This window comes from Dermacentor silvarum, chromosome 1, assembly GCF_013339745.2.
Source record: "Dermacentor silvarum isolate Dsil-2018 chromosome 1, BIME_Dsil_1.4, whole genome shotgun sequence".
In the NCBI taxonomy this organism is placed as follows: Eukaryota; Metazoa; Arthropoda; class Arachnida; order Ixodida; family Ixodidae; genus Dermacentor; species Dermacentor silvarum.
Window position 1 is genome coordinate 137,792,952 of NC_051154.1, and position 27,679 is coordinate 137,820,630.

At 42.9% G+C, this 27,679-nt stretch overlaps 2 protein-coding genes across 2 annotated transcripts in view; one reads left to right on the forward strand and one right to left on the reverse strand.

Annotated features, from left to right (window-relative positions):
• Positions 1–4,839: 4,839 nt before the first annotated feature.
• LOC119436091 (putative ribosome-binding factor A, mitochondrial) lies at positions 4,840–24,333 on the reverse strand. Its single transcript, XM_037702836.2, has 6 exons — positions 24,123–24,333; positions 22,730–22,760; positions 21,931–22,089; positions 18,138–18,253; positions 11,128–11,299; positions 4,840–5,286 (listed from the first exon to the last, which is right to left on the reverse strand). The coding sequence occupies exons 1-6, from the start codon at positions 24,293–24,295 to the stop codon at positions 4,873–4,875; spliced, it is 1,065 nt and encodes a 354-aa protein (XP_037558764.1). The 5' UTR covers positions 24,296–24,333; the 3' UTR covers positions 4,840–4,872.
• A 261-nt stretch (positions 24,334–24,594) lies between these two features.
• Positions 24,595–27,679, forward strand: part of LOC119436094 (E3 ubiquitin-protein ligase RNF166-like) — a 32,995-nt gene continuing 29,910 nt past the window's right edge. Inside the window, exon 1 of the mRNA XM_037702840.2 lies at positions 24,595–24,856. Within this exon, the coding sequence (XP_037558768.1) occupies positions 24,735–24,856 (122 nt within the window). The 5' untranslated portion in view covers positions 24,595–24,734. The remainder of the gene's footprint in view (positions 24,857–27,679) is intronic.

Genomic DNA, 27,679 nt, shown 5'->3' on the forward strand with positions numbered 1-27,679 from the left:
GAACATATTAGGGAACGTATCACTGGATTTTCCTGTAAAGTGCACAGCCATCTGCAAAAAGGTTAATTTCCGATTCAATACCTTCACTTGTGTCATTAATGTATAATAAAAACGACGACAGTCCCAAAACAGAGCCTTGCAGAATGCCTGAAGTTACTTCTACTGAAATGGACCGGACACCATTAACAACCACAAACTGGCGACATGATGCTAAGTAATCAGCGATCCATGTAATTACCCGAGGATTAATATTATAGGCGGTCATATTTTCCAGAAATAAGGTGTGTTACCTATCAAATGCCGTCTTTAAATCTAAGAATATGCAATCTACTGAATTCTATTGTCTAATTCATATATGGCAACTGCACCGAGCTATATTGTGCGCTTCATATTCCGATTCCTATGATGCACAATACTGGTATACAATATATGTTCTAGAATTTTGTATGCGACACAAGTAAGAGATATCGGTCGGTAGTTAGATACTTCGCACCGAGAGCGTGATTTGTGGATCTGTACTACTATTGCGTTTTCTCAGTATAATGGATGATGTTTGTCAAGAAGAAATTTATCAAAAATAATTTTTAGATATCGTGCCACTCCTGATGTACACAGCTTGAAAAATGCATTCGTCATGCCACCCCTCTTCAAGCTATCTAGCCGCTGCAACAGCATCTGAACACCGTGCGCATTTATAACAATATTTTCCATCATATATGGCCCTACCTGGGACATGCACTCACAACTTTCATTGGCTGCTATCACTGGAGTGAAAACAAAACTGAAATACAGGTTCATGGACTCAGTTCTTTCGTATCGTCTTGAAAAACATGACCGCCAGAGACGAGCGATGGGATAGACACACTGTCCTTTCCATTTCTTTTAACGTGCCTCCAAAACACTTTTGGTCAATCAATAAAATCATATCATATCAATCAATCAATAAAAACACTTTCATCACTAAGAGTAAGCGTGAGCTGAAATGGCAGGATTTAAAGGGACACTAAATCAGATTAGACAGATAAAGCGTTCTTTGAAAATTCTGTTGTTAATTTCGACATAATAGGTTGATTATTAGAAGAGAAAATGAAGGTCAAAGTTTCAGTTTTTGAATTTCGTGCTAAATCCCCAACGGTGGGACGCCACTGTGGCGTCACGAATTTCCAACTATTATTGCGATAGCAATTATATGGACACTTCAACCAGATTTCTGCCGTCGGCGTCGCCATGAGGTTCCGTATAGATAAAATTTTCGCCGCGCGCCGTATGCCCGAGCGGAAGCGTGCGGGGACGCACGCTATCACGGAGAGCGAACGCACTCAATCTCCCACGCGCAAGCAAGGAAGCGGGAAGCCAGCGCCGGAGGGAGGGGGGGGGGGGGCGCTCTTCTACTCTGCCAACAACCGCGCTCGTCGCTCGCCCGCACCATCTCTTATCTCCACACGGCTCTGACCTTTATGCGCTGTGCATTCGCCGCTCAGTTTCCGTTGAAGCGATAGACCGCACGTACCTTCGCCCGCTGCGGCGTATGCGCTTGCTGCCAGCGTTTTGACAGTCGTTGTCTGCAGTCATTCAGTGTGATCTATTCATGCTTGTTTGTGCGCGCTCACACCACGCTTGTTCATTCAGTTAGTAATAGTCGGGCCACATTTTCCAACGCACGCCACACATGCAATGCTGCCCGGATCGGCAGTGCAGCGCTACAGGTGTGTCCCTTCGCACGCGTTGCCCACGAGAAGCGCTTCTCATCAACACCACCGTTTCACACGCACCTTCTCATGGTCGAGTCTCTCTTCATGTCGGTCTACTTACGCCACAGCACACCTGCTTACTTAATCAGCTCATGTTTACTACAATTCATATTGCTACCAAAGCCGCTCACCTTACTTCGTATGACATTGCTGTGTTGCTATCGCATTCATTGCTTCGCCCTTATGGCGAAACTGTGACATTTTTTTTTTATATTTACGCCGCTTGGCTCGGCAAAAGTTCCTGAATCTCGCCATGTCCAATGTTTGGCTCCTTCATAACACAATATAGTCTATTTTTACCACTGAAGAATTAACTAGCCCCTAGAAGACGCTGTCAAAATCCATGACGTCACGGCGAGCTGGTGCGGGAACTTCAAGTGGGTGTCGTCACCTGTCTTTTGTTATTGTGCTTTTTCTGGCTTACCAAGCATCTTATCGTGGCAAGAGTGGTGTTTTTGATATTGTAGAAGGGTAATTTACTGATACAGAAAAAATCATTTTTCTCTTTAGTGTGCCTTTAAGACCGTAGAAAATGGCTTTAAAATTTTTTCACAGCATATACTATTCTAAAAGAGGTATAGAAAGAGAAATGTTTATTAGACTGTCATCATATATCTCGAAAGGAAGAGATCATATACTCAAAATTTATGAATTTTCTTTTGGAGGTGATGCCTTGAGTTATTCATTTTTTTTCCTCACACCATGAGACTGGAATATTCTTCCACCTGCAAATGTTTACATAGTGCCCAATTTCTACAACACTTTGTGTGCTTGATTTGAGTGTAAATTATATTGTTACATAGGATGTATACCCCCTGCTGTAATGCCAGTATAGACGATTTCGCTCGCATGATAACAGCAGCGATAGTGCACTCCCAATAAACTTCCAGTCACAGGCTTTATCAGTCTACTGTGCCGGATCACAAAGCGCACTCCTGCTAATCTATATCACCGCCACTGCCTTTCTTGCTCGCTATAGTTAGCGGACTACGTCATTGAGCCAAACCAGAAGCCATCCAGGGCACATGTTTGTAAACAGCGAAAAGGCCTACAGGCGAAGCAGGTACTAAATAAATAAAAATTACGGCATTACCCATCTTACCATGACTGTTGACAGTAATGCGATCACCATTCAAGCAATGTACAGTGTAGACCGCTTATAACTTAAGTCACCAGAGTCGCGAATATCTGCATTATAAGCGGTACCGCACTATAACCAAAACGATTTTATTGCGATAGCAATTATATGGACACTCCAGGCGCATTTCTAGCTGCCGTAGCTGTCGCCGCGAGGTTCCGTATAAAGTCCAAGGGCGATAATATCATCGCCGTATGCTGTATGTGCGACTGAAAGCGTGCGAGGGTGAGCCGTTGATCGTGTCTCAATCTCGCACACGCAAGGGAGGAAAGTGGGAATGAAGCGCTCTGTCTTCCGTCGCACGCAAGGCTTGGAGGGGCAGGCATGCGCAGAGAGCCGCGGCGACGGACGTGCTTTCGAGCGCTCACGCCATTACGTCATTCCACCCGCACCTTGGGAAGAATGCTGGGATGCGTGGCCGGCGCGGCTTGGTGCGCCTGGCGGAAAATATGAACGGAGCTATTCACGCGTCAGCAACGTTGGAACACGGCATGGCGCGAGACATGCAGTTGTTCGCCACCGTGACGTCGCAGAGCTCGACGTGCGCACTAGCGTTATGTTGGAGTATATCTGCAGCTTGAGGGGAGCGTTCGCCGTCTCAGTTGACTGCCAAACTTCCAGGCAGCCACACTGTAACCGGTATTTTGTCTCCTGCAACTGCACTATAAGCGATACGTGCATACATGGAGTGCTATGGGAAAATTAACGAGAGTCTGAAAAGACCATACTATATCCGGTCCTGCACTATAAGCGGTTATGTTATAAGTGGTCTATACTGCAGAGACACAATGTATTGTTGAAGTGTTGTTTAGCTAAAATCTTTGTAATGGTCATTCTGAGACTTCCGTTGCTTCAAGCATATATACAATCTATTCTGCCTCCAGTATCTACCCGCATTGTTCTGACATTCGCTTGCGAAAGTTGCCCATGAACAAGCCTTTCCCGGGCACAGTAGCCAGATGGTTAGCATTTGGCAGCAGATGAGAGGTGGCCCAGAAACTCAGCCACTGGTTTTCTAACCTACCGCGTTGGTGAAAATAGAATGCAAACCCTTGATACTACATTCATTGTGTTAGGAAGACAAAGGATAGAAGGGCGCATTTTACTTGCCCTTGCCAAGCAAAATTAAACACTTGTAGCAGTGCAACAAGCGGATGCTGGCGCCGATTGCTAAAAACGACTGAACACAAGGATGACATCTAAGTAAACAAAGCAACAGGTCAGGCCACAGTTAACCAAGGTTGAATTGGCTGTAAGTCATGGAAGCAGCCTTGGGGATGCTGGAGCAAGTAGCCTAGAGCTTTTCGAAAGAATGCTTGCTCTTTCCAACTTCCTAAAATTCCCACCATTTTGCGTGCATTTTTTACACTTTTAAGCACGATGGCCATTGGCCACACTTCCTTGTTTGTCACGACTTAGTGCCTCGGCACGACAGTACTGCCTTGATTGCAGTTAGGATGATGAAATATGGAAAGGCCACAAGGTGTGGCAGCAGCAGCACGTGATTCTCAATAACTCTGTTCATACAAGGCACATTCAAAGACGTTTTGGTGGAAAAGATCCTCAAGGAGATGCCTTAAAACGAGACATGTTCCACAGCTTTTATAAAGAGTGTTGCAGGGACTCTAAGTCCTCTGCGAGACAAAGGCCTCTCTCCAAGATCTCTAACAGCTGGCTATCCTATGCCTGCATACTTCCAAGTATCATCATTCCATTTATTCCTCTGCTGTTTTACATGCTTAGCTGTTCATTTTTTGTTAGCTGCTCAATGTTGACTGTGGACGACTAGCAATGTTGCCAGATAGTGGAAGTCACTCAGCCCATATATATGAATAATATTAATTGAATATTGAAGAATTATTTAGAAAATCAAGCAGTCTATTTTGTGTAGAAAGCTTCATTCATTATTTGAAAAATCTGAACTGCACATGCACAGTGTGTGGTCATTCAAAGAAGACAAAGAAGGCATTTTTTTTTTCAATCTTAATCCTCTTTTAAAAATGATACATTACAAAGGTCGTCTTCATCATATATGTCGTCAGAGTCCACCACCGAGTTCGGTGTGCAAGATGACAGGTGCTCATTGCTTGGACTCAGTTGAATGCTTTGCAAGTTCCTCTGTGCCTCTCGCTCAGCCTTAACCTGCAAATTACTCTTCCGCTTCCTCTGTCGCACATATTCCGCAAGGCTCAACATTCTGACTTGTGCTTCCTCCGAGTTGTGGGTACCAGGCTTAAGGGGGGCCAATTCCTCTAAAGGAGTCCTACTCTGCCCTTTGGTCTTGAGCAGAACCTGCCTCATGAGGGCTGCACGGTCCAATCCATAAATGTCCATCTTCATTTCAGGAGGAACATAGGGTCCAGTTTGCAAGCTCTCGTCTGCAGTGTTTGCACCTTCCTACACAAGGAATGAGAAGTATGTTACTTGTTATAATTGGAACAGCATTTTGTGATTTGCGACCAAAAATCAAGCAACAAACTATTAATTCATTGCAACATGCTGCACAGTCTGTGTTGCTTTAAGCATCTTGTAAAGTACAGTGAAATCTTGTCGATACAATCTTCACGGGAACCGGAAAATAAAACATATCTAAAAATTGTAATATCTGAGGCAAGCTCCAAAAAGTATGAAAATAGGCAAACTCGGTGACAAACTGAAAGCAACAATTAGCGTGGCGTCGAATGATACTGCTCCGCATGTTATGCAGAGCAGCTTCACTTGACGCCACATGAGCTGCAGCCATCGCACTTTTATTTGGCAACGTTGAAATAGCTTGTCAGTTTGCACTGAACTTTTTTTTTTCGATGTCTACAAAAAGTTATTCTGGAAGTTAAAAAAAACAAGCCGCTGTTTCCTCACTCAACTGAGTTAGCAGCGCAATGCCAGTCTGTGTGTCCACACTGCTGCAGCAGCGATTTACCGCCGGCAGCGCGCCAAGTGCATTTTTCATCCAGTGTGGCTTGGGCTAACACATTGTTCGTGGGTCGTTGGAAAGTTATTTGAGCTAGTACACTGGAATATAAAGCTATGAGTTTTGTGTGGTCTCTTGTCCTCATTTCACTCACCCACTGACATAACACCTCGCTGCCAATGGTAAGAGCCTGAAGTGCCTACGCGGCAGAGGTTCGCACTCCATGGTTGCCTACATGTTCTATGTTCAAGGATTCCAGTTACTCCGGTGAGCTGATGACACTGGTAAAGCAACCTGGGACTGCGCAACGTCTCTTTTCTTCAGTTGAGCCACCATAGCACAGCTTTAGTTCAGCGCAGCACCGCAAACAACAAAAAGGGTGCAGCAACAACGATCCACCGAGTTGAGAAACCTACACCATGAGAACAATGTGCAAAACGAGGCAGTAAGGTGATAAGGCTGTTCATGAGTGTACATAAACAAAAAAAAAAGAAGCTTTTGTGCTCAGAGGCCAGAGGTATGCCACCATACCAGAGGCGAAAGAACAGCCAGCACCCCTCCTTGTTTTGTGGTTGGGGTTTTTTTACAGCCGCATCTGTTTGCGTCAATATAAAGATTACAGCAAACAAGAATAAAATTATTTCTTAATTTATTACGTTTTTGCTGCAATGGAGTGGTTATCTGCAAGTTAGTTTTTAACCAATCACGGAGCAGCTAGTTGTGCCATCGATGATGGTTCTGGCAAGTGCCACTGAACGATGATGTGGCTGGAAGTGACGTAGTGATTTGTTTGCTTGATTAAAATATTAAATATTTCGATATCGCTGCTTTGACCTATGGTAGAAGGATCTCCAATCATCAGTCTACGCAAACTGCAACAGAAAGATGGTGGCTTGATAAGTGTTCAAGAGCCCCTTTAACTGTCTTGTGTTTCTCAGGAATTTCTGGGCTTTCAATTTCTTGATTGTTCTGTGCCACCTAAAGCAAATGCAGCTTACAGGTGCCAACCTCTCCTTTAAATTCATATCCTTTCATATTACAACTAGACTGTAAAATTGGTATGCTTAAGTAGTGCGCTCATGCATGGAAATCGATGTGGCTACGTAATGAAACCGTGAACATACAGCGAACATTTCGTTGAATAATGCACACAGTGGATAGGGAAACTGACGGTGTGTCTACAGACTGCTTCCATATATTCTATGACACAAGCCAGCGAAAGCAACCTTCTTTGAACTCTGTGTGACACAAGAGAAGCACATCACTCTTTTAAACACAGTCCAACCAAGGCTACTTGAAAGTTTACTCTCACGAAGCAAGGTCTTCAGTGTTTTCCCTTCCATTTATAAGCTACTTAAACCAAACATTCCTAAAAAAACACGTAAAGCTCACAGTGTGAAAAGCACTACGCTTTCAGGCAAGAAAAATATGGCAAAGTGTGGCAAAAAGCAATTCAGGGGCAACAAAACAAAATAACTTCAAAAAGAACCAACAAATGGGTAAGTTAGAAAGGTTCACAGTGAATTTCATAATGCAACACTAATACAGGACAGCGGAAACAGGCATGATATATGTACTATGCTCATGACTAAAGCTAGTAAGATAAGCAAACAGTAATACTATTTAAATGGAAAATAAGACATCTACCCAATCGTAGCAATAGCTAAGGAAACCCATAAGGGTTCCTCGAAAGAAAAGTCTCGCAGTTCAAGAAAAATTGGTCCTGGTTTCAAAGAGGACCTCTCCTGCTCCACTGCAGAACTTGTCTACGGCACCTCATTTCGCCTGCCAGCCCACTTCTTCGAAGAAATAGTCCTCACCGCCTCTCTAACAGCAAGCATGTCGACCAGCTGCACAATGTCTTCCGAAACCTCTGTCCGCAGCCTCCACGCTTGAACAAACCCCGTGCAGTGTACATCACTTCGGACTTGCAGACAGTCACACGTGTTTGTGTGGTACGGCCCCGTGCGTGGCTCACTTCAGCCCCACTACCTCGGACCATTCACTGTTTTAGAATGTTTCCCTTCTAACTTCGCCGTTGACGTAAATAGGATACAAGATACCACTGTGCTTGAGCGACTTAAGCCAACATTCAGCGAAGCACTCGCACTTCATTATCTCGCTGTGCCTTCCTTCCCTGGACATGCACACTCCGCCTTGCAAGTGCGCTATCCACTACCTACTCTTTGTCGTGTTCACTGGGCTGCCACTTGTTCACTGTGAACATTCGTCACTTCAGTTTCCTCTCTCTGAGGGGGGAGCAATCTGTAGCGGCGCGGCAATGGCGCACCATCCCTGCAGCCGTAAACAACTTCGCGAGGCATCCCACGTGCCTGCCGTGATGGACGTTCGTGACTGCTGCTGCTCAGGCACACGGACACATTATCCTACCCGCGGTGCTGAACGTCATTTAGTGCCACGAGCTCCCTTTTCTTATTACTTTATTTACTGCTTTCCTTTCGCACAAAATCTGCGCACCATACTGCTCTCTGCTCCTTTTCCCTATTTGCTCCTTTCTAATCTCTCACCACATCTGGCGCGCTGCGCGCTTCTGTTCAATTCTCCCTTTTTTTTTTTGAAAGAAATAAACTAGACCTTGTTACAGAAAAGACGTGTGTGTGTCTCACTCACGACGTCTCTACAATACAATGATCCCAATGCGTAAGCCCCTCCAACTTGTGAAATGCTGAGTCTAAAGGGGTCCTGAACCACCTCTCGGGCTTGGTGAAAAGACACAATCTGCGGATAGCATACGCTGCTGTGAACATCTCAGCCAAACTTTGCAGTCGTGTGCGGCACGTGGAGCTCGCAAGCGAAGCACCAATTCACCTATTTCTCAAATGCTCTTTTCAACAGAAGCCTGCTCCACACTCTTTTCTGGACACTTTATTTCGTAATATAGCAGTTTCCCACATGCGGCCGCTATCGACCAATAGCTGACATCAATCAAGAAGGGTGTTATGATCAGTGCACTTCTTCCTACTGTTGCTGTGACATTGACGCAGTTTATTAAACAGGCTGAAGTAAACGAAAATCTGCTTTCAAATTTCTATAATTGCGTACTTCTGGAGGAAGCCAACTATTGTCTGTCCACTCTCGGCAGTGGCCGCCCGCATAGGAATTAAACTTTGAACACCCAGCTTATCGGCGTCATAGCCATTGCGTTTATCTAATTTCGACTAGTTTTGAACACTCAACTAGCCTCAAAACAAGCGAAACTTAAGGTCAGACCACATGCACGCTTGCTAGTGTGCGCTCACTCCTGGCCGCTCCTGGTTAGACGCCGTGGCAGACTTCGCTTCGTATTCAGGGATCGATAGCGCATCAAAATGCACAAATTCGTTGTGGCTGCTATCTGTTGGTCAAGCTGGTACAGGAAAAATCCGTTCTGCACCATATAGCAGAGCCAGACTGGAGCATATGAGCGCGAGCACACACTCAAACCGTTCGTGCACAAAGCAAACAGTGCGCATACACTACAGTTACATGTAACTGCGGTCTGCTGCATAGCGTAGATAACTTGGCCGCCGCAGGGTGATGTGACGAGTCCACTGACTGAGTGCACTGCGGCTCATTGAGGACAACTGTGTTTGCCGCATCGTAGGCACCAAAATCGTAAGTAGTGGCGTCTACGTCAAATTTGAACTGCACGCCACGATGACGTTCAGTAGGCGGAGCACAGTGACCATGCCCCACTCTGCTGTAGCCTTCACAGCGCAAGTCATTGAAGAAGGAGCGGAAGCATCGCATAAGGGACGTATGATTGCCAATAACTCCGCTTCTGCTGAATGCATTGAAGTACTTTTTGCGGCAAAGTATTTCTGAAATAGTCTATTTTAACTTCAATTGCATTTCTCGATAAAATGTGGTTTAGGGCCCCTTTAAACATATTCATTAGAAAAGCAACAAACATACTTGAAGTGCATGTGTGCACAGCCAGTGGCAGGTGTACCTATGCGAAGCCCACAGTCATACCTGTCACAAGCTGCACATGAGTGATGCGAAAAATCTACATTCAGAGACTGCATTGCTCCACCACTGTGCATAAACGCTGGCTATGAGACAAACCAGACCAGATCGAACAACTACGCAACCTATTATGTGACATAGCCACACCAAGAATTGCTTGCTCCTGCTCACGTTCACCGACTTTCACTGGTGTCCAAAAGGGACCAAGTTTGCTCCCACTCTGTGAGCGTGAAAAAACTGAAGAAATACATTAAAAAAAGTAGCAGAAATGTTTTGGAAAGGAAGAGGAGAGCACTTGTCATTCTTTTGATTCTAGGGTCGTGATATGAATGGCAGACCTTACATACACATTTACTTTTCCTCGGTCACAAACAGCAGCAGCCACCTGTATACACAGCACTATACATAGTCACAAATTGTAGATTACTTTCCACATTTTTACAGATAAATGTTTCATTGCCTCATTAAATTTTTCAACACAGGTTTAGCTTTGTGGCTGCCAATGAGCACTCCGAGTATACATGAATTTGTTTATCTTCACATCCAACTGCCTCACTGCGACATCTCATCATCACCTTGCATAACACTTTTTTTCATCCTTCCCTTCCCTCCATGCAGAGCAGTAGACTCTAAGAGTTTCACCTCAGGCCAACCTCTTTGCCTTACCTCAAATACTATTTCCTCTCTATATATATTTCCTCATAGTCATTTAGTAGCTCCATTTAGCACCAGTTTAAGGCATATAACAAACATGATTTGTGCGTAGATAGGTAGTCTTCACGCTTTTTAAGTCAAAGCTGAACAGTTATTGAAAAGTTAAAATGAAATATCTTGGCAAAATGTCTTAGCTGTTTATGAGTGCCACAACAACAAATATTCATAGTAGAGAACAAGCCCTTCTTGCAAACAGGAATCTAGACTGTGTTACAAGCAGTAGTTCCAGCTCAAACTCAAGCTTCACAGGACAGAAAAATGCAGATGTCTTGTGCTTACGATGACAAGGTCTGTACTATTCGTGGACAATGTAAATACGAACAAGTTAGGACTAACTAGAACACATTCTTTCATTTCTGCTTTTGCCAATACGTGTTATCAGCACGATTTCCACTCGTACGCTTAGTGTGAGGCCTACACCATCTTTGGTGACCAGATAAGTAGCCATACAAGATCATCCTTTCAAGTTATAAACTGGGAAAGGTCTTCTACTCTGTAATTTCTTGTTCATGTTCCATTTGTCTATGACTGCACACATTGGCAAAATTTTGAAAATTAAGGTCGAGCAGCCAAAATAAGGCCTACCAAATAGTCACACAAAGTAGCACTACCAGGTGGTTGTGTATTTAATGATGTTTACTCACACTGCCAGAAGCTTGCAGGTCTGTACTAGCTGTATTGTCCAAATCAGGTGGCAAGCCAGCACAAACTTTTTCAATAAGTCGCTCCACTTCAGCAGCTCTTCCATGTGTAACATCTCTCACAAAAGTGATTTTTGGAGCTTTGCCAATGAAGCCATTCTTGATCAATTCTGACCTGAAAGTTACACCACATGGTTTGTAGGGCATAGCACTGACACACAGCACCTTAGTTATGCATACTGTTCTTTAGCAAATGTTCAAAGGTTACAAATTAGCTCTATCAACTTGTTTTGTCCAACCGAAAATAAATAATAACTACAAACAAGCAAGCAATGATCCGAGAAACAAATATGGTTGTGAAATAACTCAACAAAAATAAATAATCTAACAAGAGTGCCCAATGCATGCTGATAAATATCTTACAAAACTTAAAATTTTACACAATGATAGCAGCAACACAAACACAATTACGTGGATCTAAATATGCAGCAAGATCTCGTTAAACGCAATTTCAAGGGACAGGATAGAAACGTTCCAATCAGCACCTCTATTTTTTCGATGCCAGCCAGATGCGGTCAATCCAACGGTTCACCACCCTCTCCGATCGCCCTTTCCTACTACTATCCCCCGTCGGCTAGAGTTCGCACCTGCTTTACGGTTGTGGGTGAGGCGCCACCCTCTGGGTGGCGCCTCACAACGGAAGTCGGAGGAAGTAATTCTGACAGACGCGTGAAGCATCTACCGCATCCCCTCCGGAACGGCAACGGCACGCTCAGTGGCTCAGACGCACGCGTGACGCAAGCAGTCGTACCGTCAGGGTGGCATCACATCGCGGCAACTCAATGAACTAAGGCGCACCAACAACTCCCATTGCGGAGTGAGCGATTGCATTGGCTTGAAAAAATAGAGGAAGCGCTGTTCCAATAAACAAGAGTTCTGTTTATCGAGAAAGATGTGCAGTGGTGCAGCATTGTGTGTTATACACCCTCTTAACACTGTTGTCAGAAATGTTGAGTATTAAGAAGTAGCGAATGCAGCAGCTAGTTAAAAGAAAACAATAAACACCAAGGTGCTTAGTACTTCTTCTGGAACTAGGACAGTCGCCAACCGATAATTCGGATTCAGCAGGGACCACCTACAAGTCCAAATAAACAGTAGTACAAAATAACGGATTCTCCAAAAGTTTAGTAGCAGTAGTATTTAACAAGTCGTGATGGAGTTGCATATTAAAGAAGTATTACAGCAGGAGGTCCCAGAGTCTAGAAAAATCTGACAGGGGGACCTCCAGTGGTGCAACAGCCAAAAAAGGATTTGGAGCAATTTTTGGAGCAGGAAAATCTTACTTTTGGAGCAGTAAATTCCAAATTTGGAGCAGTTTCACAAAGAATGCTTACTCATAAAACACCCTAAAATTTACCCTGCATAATAAATGCACCACCCAACTTTGCATTGGATTTCTGGGAGTATATACGGTAACTCACATTAGCAGCCTAAGTGAGGGCAGGGGCGCGATCGGAGATCGCCATTCGGAGCGCGTGTTCAGTTTCGCTGTGCACGGCTGACTTAGGCCGCGCCTGACAAAATTGAATGCACGCTCCGAACAACGACCTCGATCGCGCCCCAGCAGTGCACTGCACACAACTTTTTTTCGCCAAACATGTGGAAAGTACATATGCATTTCTTCGTGAGTGGTTCCCTTTTGTTGTTTTGTTTTCTGTTTTTTTCTGACGTGTTGCTACGTTCCGGTGGTAATCGAAACATGCAGCAACTGTTTCACAATCTTTTGGTGTTTCAGCGGTGGCCTCCAGTTTTGGATGCTATGGACTTCGGATAAAACGTCATTTTTTTTCGGATTATCAGGGTTCGTTGTAACGAGCGTCGACTATATATATATATGCATGCACACAGTCGACTATCTCTACAACGAAAATCACGGGACACACAAAAAATTTCGTTGTGGCAGAACTTCGTTGACGTGAAATTAGTATGTATATACCGTATTCTCCGGTGAATGTCGCGGTTTCTTTCTGAATTTTTCACCGGTGCGTCTTGTGTACGTTTCCTTCCCCGGCAAAACTGCCATCAAAATCGGATTGGAGGCAATGGCCATGCAAAGCACGCTGGGTTGACCTCCTCTGCCACTTAATTGCTATGGGTTCTGTGCGCGCTAGCGAGTTCCCGAGGACGGAGCAGCAACGCAAGGGGCGGCAGGCCGACCGCGAATCAAACGACCCCGAAGTTGTCGCATCTACAGATTGCTTTCAAAATACAGCGCGCGCCGTTGCGCAAACTTCGCAGTTGCTACCAGAGTACAAGCGAACCCCCTCCCTCCCGCGATACCCTCCCGCAATACCATCCCGCTTTCCTCCTCTGTGCGCGATTTGGCTCACCGTCACACGCTTTCACTCGCACATAAGGCATACGGCGCACGAAGACGATGTTATCGCCTTTGGACTTTATACAGAACATCGCGGCGACCAAGATTGCAGAAGTGCACCTGGTGTGCCTTATCATTGCTATTGCAATTATGTAGGAATGACACCCATATGCTTGCACGTGACCCGCGTTCACGGAGTGAAATGTCACTAATTATTTTACATTGTATACCGAACGAACAGGTGCATCTTGTACACCAGTACGACTTATATACATTTTTTTTTTCTTTCGGAAGAACTGCCATTTTTAGGAGGGTGCAACTTATACAAAGGTGCGAGTTATAGCCCGCGAAATACGGGTATAGTGTAATATGGGCGAATGAAAGCCGCGAACGAAACCGAAACCATCGTCCGGGAAATCTTTGCGATGGCGTGGGGGCAACGGTTGAGACGTACTAAAGGTGGTCAATGAAGTGTCAACTTTACGAGAGAATGCATTTCGTGCCGCAGTTACAGCATTTTTCGTGCATTGCGGCCGACGCCTAACTCAAAGCTCGTGCCCGGCCGATCACGAAACACTCACTTTGCGGCACATGCAACGTCGCAATGAAGCCAGTTTGAATTATCTCAATTTCATTGCATATTTATGACAAAGTTGGCAAGCTTGGCAAGCTTGCGCTTACCGGAAGTTTCACGCTTCACGGCAAGCAAAGGCGTTACGCGAGTCCCACAGTCCGTTAAAAGAGCCATCGCAATGTCACTGTTACCGAGAAATTTCACGGCTGTTCAGTCAGGCGTTTTGGCGCAGCGTGGCGCAATTTCGACATATATCACGGTTTTGGAGCAGCTCGGCGCAAAAATATGAAATTGTATCAAAATAGCGCAATTGGCGCAGCTGTTGCACCCCTGGACCTCCCATGATTATATAAATAGGGTAATTTATACAAAGAGAGCAAGCAGTAATAAAAAGTATGCACATGTGAGCAATCAAAATACTAATAACGTAAACTGATTATTTCTAACAATATTATGTACATACAATAATGGTAATACTACGTAATCAAAGCACAAGAAAGTGAACAAACAGTATAGCAAAAAAAAAATCACCGCATATCCACGAAGTGAATGATGATGAGTGGGCGAAGCACCGGGGGATCATTCGGGTAAACCACAGCTACGGACGAGAGAGAAAGAGAGTGCGCGTCGGGAACAAGAGAAAAAGAGACCGCGTGTTGGGAACGAACGCCCTTGTGCACCGCAGCGCCCCTAGCTACGGACGAGAGAGAAAGAGAGCGCGAGGCGGGAACAAGAGAAAGAGAGCGCGCGTCGGGAACGAACGCCCTTGTGCACTGCAGTGCCGCTAGCTACGGACGAGAGAGAAAAACGCCGGAAGCGTTCTCCGAAAGCCGGAAGCTGGCTTCCGGTTCCGGCTTCCGGAAGCCGGAGCTTGGCACACATATACTATATGCACACTATATATATATATATGCGTATACATACATACATAGCGGTCTCCATGCCAACCAGAGCTACGGACTACAAGGGACAAGGCTCGGCCCTAAGGTGCTTCGCCCCTAAAAACAGTATACCGTAAAACCTTGTTAATACGTACCCGCTTAATAAGTAATTTCGTTTTAAATATAGTCCCCATGACGCCCTGTCACCATTGAACCTAATGTATTGGCTGACCACTTAATCAGCAGTCACTTAACGCATGCCAAACGGTTATGTGTAGTATTTATTTCATTTTTCGGCACGTACAAGCGGGGCATCGGTAAAATGTTGAGCGCGCAGACCATAGATAGCAAAATTGCGCCGCACGGACCTTTCCCTGATTGCAGTTGCCATCAATAGTGACGTCAACATGGTATCCATGACGTTTTTCCTGCTCCCATAGCATCGTTATGGATGACGACATGGATGATGGCCCTTACGAATCCGACGCGGCTAATGCGTTGACCGTCATGAGGCCGTTGACAGATAAGTGGGGCCTGATGTAGAAACTGGCTCGAAGGCTTGCTGAGCTTATAGATGCCGTCTTCAATGCAAGGCCATCACGGCGGCAAATGAAAATCACAGACTTCTTGCTGCCTGCTCGCAAATAAAACTTTTCTGCATATATGTCGGAGTGAGAATCAACCCGTTTTTTTTTTTTTTTTTCACTGGTAAGTCTATATCCACTCATCTGCCATTGTCAGTTAATTAGTACATCGCTTAGTGCGCACCTGATCCATGTTCCCCGCCAACTACGTTTTAACAAGGTTTTACTGTAACATGAATAATCAACTTCACATAATACACAAAACTTATTAATTGCCTAAATATGAATTCGCTATAACACTCAAAAATGACATGTTGGCAGGTTTAGGAAATTGCAATGATTCACTCAATTCCTTTTATTCTCCAAGTGGTGCTGCTTTTTGGTGTGGTCAAATGGTTCGTCATATGATATTTTTAATTCTTTGTGTTTTCTTTTTATCAGCCTTAAAAAATAAACGGGCAAAAAGTACTGGCTGAAAACATGCCAGTTCTAAGGACATTCTTTTTTTCAATTTTCTACGTATTCTTCATTCCCAGCACGTCATTCAGAGGGGTAATAAAAAAATAGCCAATTGCAATTCATTAATTACATGAATGGCATCAACAAAAATATTACTGGCAGCTGCTCTACTCGACTGTGAAGAATATGCACTTGGGTATCTTGGCGAAGAATGGCCCATCTTTTTTAAAAACACGATGCATGATAGCTGAGACACCTTCTATACAGTCCAACCCAGCTGCAAAGAAGTGCTATATGTGCTCAGGATTATTCAATATAACTGAACCTGCTTATAGCAAACTTCTATGATTGGCTAGTTATGCATGGGCTTTTTGGGCGCAACATGTTCATAAGTACTATGGTGCACCCGTGCTGAAATTCCCCAGCAACCAATTCTTGTAGCAGCACACGTAAGCAGTGCAGCAACCAAGTAAAACCCAATAAATGATGACAGACAACATACCCAGAATGAAAGCTACAAACAAATAAAGCAGAATGACAGAAAAAAAAAAGGGGGGGGGGGGAAATGGCTGCATATCATACAATACTGGTGAGAGGTTTTGGAGTTGGATATTGCCGATGCAAGTTTGTTGCACAGGATTTACTTCGCACAAAATTTTGGTTAAAATGTTTTGCGTGTTCTGTATTAGACCCGAGAAGTCAAATTTAAACAACACCCTCAAACAAGTGACGTCAGCCCGGGGACTCCACTGCAGTGCTGGATGTGTACTTGGCTACAATTAGTCAACCTACCCTGCTCAAGTTTTAAAACCTTGCAAATCCACAAGTTTGTACTACAGTGCACAAAATATTCTAGCACACTATATGCTTGTACAATGAGAGGCAAATAAAGAAAAAGAAAGTAAAAAAAAAATTCTCTGTCCCTTTCTTTCTCCATCAACAGAATATTTTATCCTTACACTGACAAACTGATGTTTTGTGACTGGTTTCATGTTTTTTTTACAAATACACTGAATATAAATAGTTACATCATTCCATGCCAAATTAAAAATTAAATCTTCACTATGAAAAGTGATCATGAGATTCCTTTACAGGAAGATAGTGTAAAGCATGCTTCGCAGATGCAAATTATCATAAAGTGTAGTGCAACTGCTGTTCGAGCGTAACCACTTGTCAGTGAAATTATGAATCTTTCTCATCACTAATGGCTTTAATTATTTAGCACCAAATGAGTGGAATTATCAACAAAATTTAAAATTTGGAAGCAACTTCAGTGCAGCTTAGTCGACAGGCCACTCTGCGATAGATCTGCAAGATTGTGCTTTGATTTCAAAGCTACTTAGACTCTAGTTTACTTGGCATGATGTTTTGCGACTGAGTCAAAGCACATGATCATGTCCTTGACAATATGGATGTGGTTTTGTGGAAGGCACATAAAAGATATGTTTGTTGGCATTGTAATACTGACATTTACAAAATTATCACTAAAAAATTAAGGAAGAGTAATTCGACAGCGCCATGGCTATGCGAGCATGCAGCGAGAGCAGGGGCAAACAAACAAAAATTCACGCAGGATATCTTGACATGACAGGGAATGACAGGTGAACATACAAGCACAAAAATTATGCAAGTGGTCAAACTGTGAACAAGAACCCTGGCGCACAAGCAGAGCTATTGGTGCTTACCCTTAGTGTACTATACTTGCAGCCAAAATTTTGTGGATATTCTTGCAATGCTACAGGAGCTTAACTTCTACAAACACCTGAGTAAACCAGACTAGTTTTATTATTTTCAATTACAATGCCAGTGCTTAGGCACCACTGTGGCCAAGAGACAAAGCCTTTACCAAAGAAATTCATATTTTCGCCTGTGTCACAGTGTAACAAGCCAAAAAGGAGCATCAGATAACAAGTAAAAATTTATTGCATAATATACTCATTTGGTTTTGCCTGTTTTAATAATAGAAAACTAGCACATCTGAATGTCTCCCTTTTTTGTTCTGTCTCTTGAACCAGTAAGCACAATGCCGACCACATTTGTTCAGGTTATACTCCACTTCCCTAGACACTTATGCATTTTGGCAAATGGCAAGCAATAGCATGGCAGAACATTTAATAATCTGAAAACAGACTACATACTTAAGATATCCAGCACTTGAATGGAGAATTTCCGCAATCTTTTTGTCCACACCAGGCTCTTGAAGTGCAGTAACCCAATAAACATTCAAGTGGGTGCAGTCAGCAGACACACGAACCTGAACAGTCATGAACACATGACACAACCTCGCATGAAGAAGACTAGGGTACAGGATGCCTATTATGCATGACACTAACTTATAAAGTATGTCAGCAGGACACAGTGGGGGCTAAGGGGGAAATACATTATTATCACAGTCCAACAAACTACTAAAAGAGGAGCTCAGCTACATTTCAAATACAACTACAACGGGCTCAATGACTAACACTTCTCCCTCTGACAAGTTCATAGCAGATGACAGGTGTGCAGTCTGTATGTTTGCATTCAGTAACAAGATGCTTCAATGGCTGATATTACAAAAGATAAGCTAGAATTAAAAAAAAAAAAGCTCATGTTCTAAGTGCTTCACATAGCCAAAATGAACACCTTAGCACTAAGTGTCTTGACTGACAAAATACAAATATTCTGAACTGTTGTTATGGCAGTCAATTTTCCACTAATATTGTCATTTGGGCTTGTTGACGATCCATATGAGATAGTGTGTTGCAGACAAGGTCAAATGAAGAAAGAAGTGGGCACACTTGATGCCATGAATGCCCAGTTACTTCTTCGTTTGTCCTTGTCCACAGCGTGCCATGTTAACTTCTCTTAAGATATATCACAACCTCTGAGGAGATATTTTTTAAATTCTTACTTTAAAATTATTTCACGTCTCACTTCTAAACGGCAATTTCAGAAGCCCCTCAAATGTGCTGAATAATGAAAAGATTGGCATTTTTATATTTTATTGTAAAAGTGACCTAAATATGCCCGTTATGCAAAAAGCAATAACTCGCAAATGGAATGCAGGAATGAAATATGATTTCGTACTAATGTAGTTAAAGAAAGCTGTGTAATGAACAATGATGTTTGCCATCTGTTTAGTGTAAAGCAGGTTTTAGGGAAAAAAACTAAATAACAAAAAAAGATTGGCCAAATTGACCGTAACGCATTAACGGAGTACTGATGTGGCATTTTTGACTCATTCTTTACATTAAATCAAGGTCTGGGACCTTTAATTTCTAGAAAAAATACTGGTAGCCTCAGGGAATCTTAAATAATTTAATACAGTAGCTTTTCTACAGCCAGTTCAGGTTTTGTTTCCCAGGAGGAGACTGTCGTGATGCACCAAGTGGTCACATGAGAGCAGAATATTGCGGTGTTCTGGCATTCTTTCCAGCTTACTCGGTTGCCTCCTATGATGCTAGTCATTGCGAGGCCCAATGCAGCAGCGTAGCACACAACCGAGCAAGTCGGAGCAAGTGTCAAAACGTCGAGATGTTCTGCTCCCACGTGACCACCTTCAGCGTCATAACATCACAACACAGTCACCTCCTGGGAAATGAAACCTAAACTGGCTGTAAAAAAGCTACTGTATTAAATTATTTAGGGTTCTCTGAAGCTACCAATATTTCTTCTAGGGATTAGAGGTCCGAGACCTTCATGTAACACAAAAAATATTTTAAAAGCATTGTAAACATTATGCCAGTACTCATTTATTTGAACTTCATAATATTGACAAGTTGTTTTCAATTTATCTTGATTCACTCAGAGCCTTATGTGTAAGGAAGCACCCTACAAAGTTTCCTTAAGAGACATTTATTCATAATGAAGTTATCAGTGACCATGTATAACAAACTACTTCAAAAAATTTGGTGACATACCTTAAGGTTTTGATTCATGGGGTTTATCATCGCAAAGCAACACTGGGACTATGAGGGATGCAAACTTTGACCGTCTGGGGTCCTTTAAAATGCAGCTAAATCTAAGCACACAAGTGTTTTGCTATTTTATCTTCACTGAAATGCAGCTACTGCCTGGAATCGAACGTACCACCTCATGCCCAGCAGCTCAAGGCCGTAGCCATTCAGTCACCGCGGCGGGTGCTTTAAGGTTTTACGCTGTGGTTTGGAGCATGAGCAAATGAGTCTCCCAAGAAAACCACTGATGTGCACTGCCCTAAGCTCCACAAATGTATGTTCTTTAGATGACAGCAATGTGGTACAGTGTTTTGCAACAGCTCATGCCTTGTTCGGTGAACTGGAGTTGTATGGCCGTGACGGGGAACCAACAAACTAATCAGGGTAGCTCTAGAGCAGCGGCAGCTTCTGCATGCCTGACAAGTGCATGTTAAAACAGTGGTGCTAGTTTTATGTTGCCCATAACTTTACCTCAGCTTGACAGCATAGATGGTTGTTGGTTTTAAGCATAATAAACAAACTCTTGCTGTTTTCCACAATGCAATAATGATCATCGATGCATCTCATCATTATAGCTCCTGATGTTATGACTGCGAAATGCAACACAAAAAAAGCAAAATGGTTGCAGATAGACTTCTTATACTATTCTCTTTGTGCTAGTAAGAAGCTGTTTATCAGGAGCTATGAGACCTCTAAAGTGGGAGGACCGTCTCTATCTTCTTTTCTCAGGCGCTTACATGCAAATGTGAAAAAAATATTAAGCTGACTTGTAATATAACCGATTCGTTAACACTAGCATCAACTGATAATTTCTCTTTTTTGCTGCCTCAATTTAAAATAGGAGTCGACATCTAGACAGTTTGACACACAAAAATCAGCGCTATTGTGATGTATTAGTCAGAGGTGCAAAAGGAAGTATCAGGAGCAGGTACCACTCATAACAGCCATGGGCAGCAACATTGAAGACTCCCACTATATTGGTTTAAGGTGTGTACTAGGCCTCCCACGACAAGCAATGCTCTCTTCAAGCACCTTTTGTGACATAAATACTTTTCACTCCTAATCATGTCAACCATAATACATAACATTTGTATTATCACCTCAAGCAACATCTTCCCTCCTATCTCACTTGCGCACTTGCAAGGAAATGGTAGTTCAACAGTGACAATGGCAAAAATTTCAATTCTACAAGGTATGCAATTCACTAGCAGGCCTCCTTTGCCCCCCCCCCCCCCCCCCCTTATCACCTTGCCAGCTTAAACAATTAACCTTTCTGAGAGCAATTTATTCAAATGTTACTTTAAAATGGTGCATAACAGGAACCTGTCTTATTTATTAATTCATTTAATATTTACATTATTCATCACATCAAGACAAAAGGCCTTTGAGAGAAAATGTGGAAAAGCATACCAGAGCAAGAAATAAAAAAGAAAAAAATAGAAAGCAGGCAACATGACCTATCATACAGTTTTACACAACAATTATGTAACAAACGTTAACTAAAGTAGTTCAAGTGTTAAGCTGATCGTATATTGCTGAGGTCAGCCTTCCACAGTAATTCTATCCCTGTAGGATCCATGGCATAAACAATAGGGCCGGTATAACGTAGCAATACCTTTTGCTTGATTCTATACCTTTCTTATCCACCACTCAAGGCCAACCGATCATGGTGACAACGTAGGCAGAGCACCATTGAGACCACTGATGAAATGCGAAAAGGAAAAGAACTGGAATAGCATCGCCACATAAGCCAGGCCCAGATCTAAGCTATAAACAAACTTGAGTTTATTTCAATAAAAAAACTGAAAGGAAACATGTCAAGTGAGTGCACAGATAGGAATCACGACAATAACTACCATAATAAACAGAAGTAATAAGTGATTTGCAATGAAAATAGGGCAGAAGCAACTATAATTTTAAGTGATGTTATGGTTAGTATTAATGGCCAAAGTTTGCTAAAGTAACTTTACATTGGCAGAATAAGCATTCTGTTCACCTGTGTAAGTTCAATGGCAAAGCCTTTCAGTTCTTCGCTTATGGCCCCAGTAACCATAATATTTGACAGACTCTCCATGAACACAGTGTTCAGCACTCGCTGCCTCCTAGTGCGCTCCTGCACCTTTTTAGGTGCTGATGGCACAGCAGAGTTGGGCAGCTACAAGAAAATGAACATCATGGATCAATAACCACAGCACACAATCAAAAGGCAACCTTAAATTTATTTGGTGGTCATAAACATGCCACAGCTGCACCTGAGCTGTGAGAGATGCCACAACAAAGGCTACCGAATCAGTTTTGATTACACAGGGCTCTTCAACGCACACATAAATCTAGTTTCTTTTACATACCACTTTAATCAGAATTTGGCTGCAGCAGCATAGAATCAAATCTGCGACCTTATGCTTGGCTGCAGAGCACCAGTGCACTTTGCTGCAAGTTTCACTGCTCAATACAATTTAAAAGTAAGCAATGTAGTGCTTATATGATGCTTCTAGTGTGGGGTTATTACTGCCACCTCACTTGTGTTACTAAGCAAGAGCTGCTAGAAAGAAGGCAAGGTTAAGCAGCTGCTGAAGACAAGGCTACTCAGCACTTTTGTTGTGGTCTGAAAGAAAGGGTGCATTATTGTTTCTTTCTTTGTCTCGTGTGTGTCAAGCTGCCTATCGTCGTACCGACTACCGAAAAACACCTAGTTAAAGTTGGTTATATAGTGCTGCAAGATGTTTGGCCTACATTAAAGGTAACAGAAACCTACGCAACAGAACTCAAGCAGCAAGGCAGCAGGACAAACATACCACATATGCATACTGCTGCGGGTGTCGCTTCCTGAAAAGAAGAAATGTTTGTAAATGAATATTTCACTGCAAGTCCGTTTACTTGAGTAGAGTTTGCCATCAAACCTCTGTGCATAACGAGGGGATTCCAAATCATTGGACCATTTCGTCCTTTTTTTGCTGAAGATAAAATTCCAAAAGAAATATACATTTAGAGCGACCCCTTTCACATACTGGCCTTCGTCTCTCTGTAATTGATGTTTTATCTCTCAATGCAAGCACCCAGGGTTGTGCCCGAAAGGAAGGATGTCAGTTTGTGCATGATTACATTGTTGGTACAGGGAGACTGACTAGTTAAACACCTTTTAAAGCAAGCATTCTTTGCCTCTTCCACAGGGTTTGGCGTTCGTCATCGTTCCCTCACCGGATATATTTGTGGATATATATACGGTATGTGCCCGAATAGAAAAGTTGCTGCCGTCTTGCCGAGTAGATAACTTGGGCCACTGGGTATGTGCCCAAAAAGACAACTTCGGCAATGGGTATTTGACACTGGATATGAGCCTATTCTTGGCGAATTCCCGAGAATGTGGACATGCCACTGTGAGACAATTAAGAAGTAAGAAGCCTTAAATGTATGTAGATAACATGTTGTACTTCCCTGTGCCCATACACCTCTCAACATTCTTCTCTCCACAAAAATCATGAATCGCCTTCGTCCTTGCGACACAGGCAGCTACAGGCGACAAGGCAGTGCTCGCATCATCTGCTACTGCTGCTACCTCAAACAAGCTTTTTAACATTACGTTATGAATAACATGTATTTTATTGTCGCCTTGAAAAAGACAAGTCCACTTGTCAAAACGTTGGCTCCTGCTCTTACCTTGTTCTCGTGTTGTTCATGTATTTTATTTGCAATTTTTAAAGAATATATTCTCTAGCGGTTTCGTCAAAAACTGGCATGATCACTTATCAATTACTTGTAGTATTTTTTTTTTAAATATCGGTAATAGAGAACATTAAGTTTGTGGGAAGAAGGGCATCACATTGTTTCCATTATGAACGTTGGCCGATCCCACCTCGTGGGTACGCGCCATGTGTTAATAACGGCAACAAGTCCCTGTTACGCGTTCTACGATACCATATCAGGTCTGCTCCAATCCGACAAAATGACGTGCGAATGCATATTTTTAAATGTTTTAGAAGCACGAACGCATCAAATACAAACGCTACCCGTGTGATAGCTGCAGGAAACGTTGACAGCTTTCTTTGGAAAAGTAGGCATGAGGTGTGGTTGAATATACCAGGATACGATTCAAGCATGGGTAAATATGACCATGTAGCAGCTCTCGGCCAACAGTGACTCAGGAACACTCGATAGTGCTCGTATGGAACAGGTATTGAACTCGCTTACTTTGATTTGTCAAGGAGCTTATGCAAAAAGACGCCAAGTTTCGCATTTTCCCGATGGCAGAGAGAAAAATTTCTTCTCAAAGAGAAATAGGTGGACTGCGTTTCCGCAAACCTTCGCAAAACGCAACACGAATACGCCATAGCAATGCCACCAGCCGAACGGTCGCACCACATGCATAGCGGCTGGTCATAGGCTGGTCACATGCCTCCTTCCATGCCTCCTATTTTTTTAGAAAAAATAATGGAGACACTGGTTCTTGTTTACGCAACAAAAGTAAGTTTAGGTAGAGGTCGCTACTGTTAAACATAAAGTAAGAACACCTTATATGCTTTACATTATTTATTACTAAAGTACAACAAACTACGTTTTTAATACTATAGTAATACTTATTCTATTATAAGTTATATGTGTATATTTATGAAACGTCGTCTTTCATTTTTCTTCTACACCAGGAACAGGAACAGGCTTGACAGACGAAAACAGTGGACCATAGCAGTGGACCACTCACACCACGACAATCAGGATCGCGTTCTGGAGGATGAGCGCGTTGCTGCGTACTAATTTAGTGACTTCATGCAGTAACCCCCGGTGCACCGAACGCAAATCAGCAGAATGATGGCTAGGCTTTCCCTTTTCAAAGCGACCAGCAGTATGATCAGCAACACTGAAGAGTTCATCTGTCCCATTTGTCTGGAGATTTTTCAGAAGCCAGTCACGATCAGCTGCGGCCACACGTAAGGATCGCTTTGTTCTATTCGACGCATGGCTCGTGTCGCAGCGCGTTCGTGCTGCGTTCTCTTGCGCCTCTTGCCTTCTTATATTGGTTTAAGCTTTAATGCTTGTATGGTCACAGGTGTAAAGAAGATATTTTCGCAGTTAATATTTTTCACTACTTTATTATTTTCCGGTAATCCCCGTGTGTTTGTTCGTTGTGATTCTAGTCCGTTGTTACGTGAGCTCGCTGCCAAACGCGTGGATTTCTTAATTTCTTCCTAACAATGATAGTTAAGTGATCGCGCGTTTTTTTTTTTTTTTTCTGAAAGTGCGAAGGATCAGTCGTAGCGATTAGCCGATTCCAATATCTGCGGCAAGCCCGTCGTGAAGCTGGAAAGGGAGTTTCGGTTTTGGCGTTCTTCCCTTCGGTCGAAGTGTGCTGTTGCTATGCGGGGGGTCTTGGACGTCTTTCAGATTGCTAGGGACCGCGTAAAGACCAGCCTTGAGCCGAGACGCGGACGTAAACAGCGGAGTGACTGGCGAAACGCAGTTAGAGAAGAAGGGTTACGCAACGGTGCGTGCATCCCTTGTTACAACAGTAGGCATACGCAACAGCTGATATGCGCATTTCAATGGAACAGCGGTGCGTGTTACCACGAACTTCCGGCGCAGTTCGATGGCAGCGCGCGCTACGCGGCCGTGCGTTCGATGCTCCGAGCTCACCTTTTTTTTTTGGAAAAAGTAGTGTCAAATACTGCGAACGCTTTGGCCATCTCTTAACGCCAACATATATAGATGTATACATATTTTTTATCGTTTTAAAATTATTTTTGTCGTCTCACAGCGCTTTCATTTCTCTATTGACGGCACGTGAGAAGAGAGCGTTCGAAACAGCTGTCGTTCAAAATATTTCGTTTTGTTGTGCGCTTTTTCTGCGTTAGTACACATGCGACAAAATAAATACCCTTTGATGGAAAATGCGCTTTGGCCATTGCGAAGCGCTGCTGTTGGAGTGCCGAAATTCGCGTCGCACTGCTTTTAATTTTTATTGCATTCCCAATAAATTTGCTTACTAAGGTGCTGCTACATTTATACAGTTCATCAGTCTGGTGATGCTTTCGTGCTATTAGTTCTGCAATGGTAATCATTTATTTGGGATGTGTGTTCCATAAGTTTGAGTTGAGGTGTAGTGAAACATGCCAAGTGCCTGACTTGTAAAATTCTATGGCGTTTGAATGGCCTTCATATGTTAAGTTTACAACTTCCATAGAACCTTTGGCAATTAAAGCAATTGTAACAAACTTTTCATGATGTTAAAGGCATTGAAAGTAGTGTCATGTCATTAGTCAACCACTTTGATTATTGATGAGTGCTGTAGTACATTGTTTAGTATGCCACAGGAGACCTTCACAATCAATCATTTTATTTACATTTTTTCAACAAGCACTTGCAATATTTCAGTTCTTATTGTGTCATTTCCATTTGATATTTCGTATTAACTCCTTAAATGTTTTGGTCGAGCTCAACTTGTCAACGACAATAATCCTGTTTTCAGAGCAAGTTGGATGAACTCAGCATGTCCACTTAGCTTTTCTTCAACAAAATAGATGGCTGCAGTGTCAGCCTTTGCAATCTGTGGTTATTTCGCACTTTCTTGTTTGAACACAGATGGCAGCACTTTTTCAGCGACTCGAAGGCCACGTTGATTCAGTTTTAGTGTTTCACAGCATAGATGACGGCCATTTCGTCAGCATGGGGGGGGGGTTATTGCGATCTTTGTTTTCTACTACAAAGATGGCAGCATTTTGTCAGTGCCGAAAGACCGAGTTTTTGAAATGGCATGTTTTTGGCGCCCCTTAGCAAATTTGGATTGATGGCGTCTGCCACTGACAGCTCACACAGGTGTCGCACATGCAAAGGAAAGCCGCTGCTTGACTCTGACAGTGAAAGTGAGAGTAAAAGCAATGCACTAGAGGTTTGTTGAGCGAAGAGGGTGATGATAATCTTCTCATTGCTTCTTCTATTAAAAGGGATGATTCTAAAAGCGAAGCCGGCATTGCCTTGGCCCGGCAGTGGTGCAGCATTTTCATACTTAAAGCATGAAACAAATTGGTTGAAAAAGCTTTAGAAGAGTTTTTGATGGAGTGAAGTTTGAAAATAAGCCACGTAAAAAGAAAGCAAACTAAGGTCACTTTTGTTCAAAATAATAGAACACTTATGGGGTTAATAGACTAGTTGTAACTAAACAAGGTGAAGGGTGCACAGGAAAGTGGAGACTAAAGGCAATCAAAAGTGGGAAAAGGACCATTTTTCATTGCTTGTTCAAATGTTGGCTCCAGGCAAAGGCTTTCCTTGTTTGCCCTCTTGTAACTATCTAGTGTTAATTATGTATTTTGCACTTTTGGTTAAATATTACATTAAAAAAAGGTTACAGTTATTTATGAACTAAGCAGGTGCCGTTACTGTAAGGTGGTATACAACAATATCAACCATGCAGACGGTGTGTAAAAACATGCATTTATTAGGTTATCTGTGTGTTTTCTTCATCTTGGACCACGTTTTGGGACTCCGTACAGTGCGTGGTGCAGCCTGTCCTCGTCTTTCTTTGTATATTCATGTTTCTAGGACTATATAATGACCTCATTTATTCTCCAACTCTGCTCTACATTTCCTGAACCTGTACTGTTATGTTATTTTAGAATATTTTTATAATTTTAATATGTGAAAAGAAGTAGCCACCATCTAGGGCTGGGCAAAGATACTTTGCAATTGTATCATGATACGATACAAAATACTTGGGCAGTAAGTATTTGAAATGCAGGTACAAGATTATTTTAATAAAC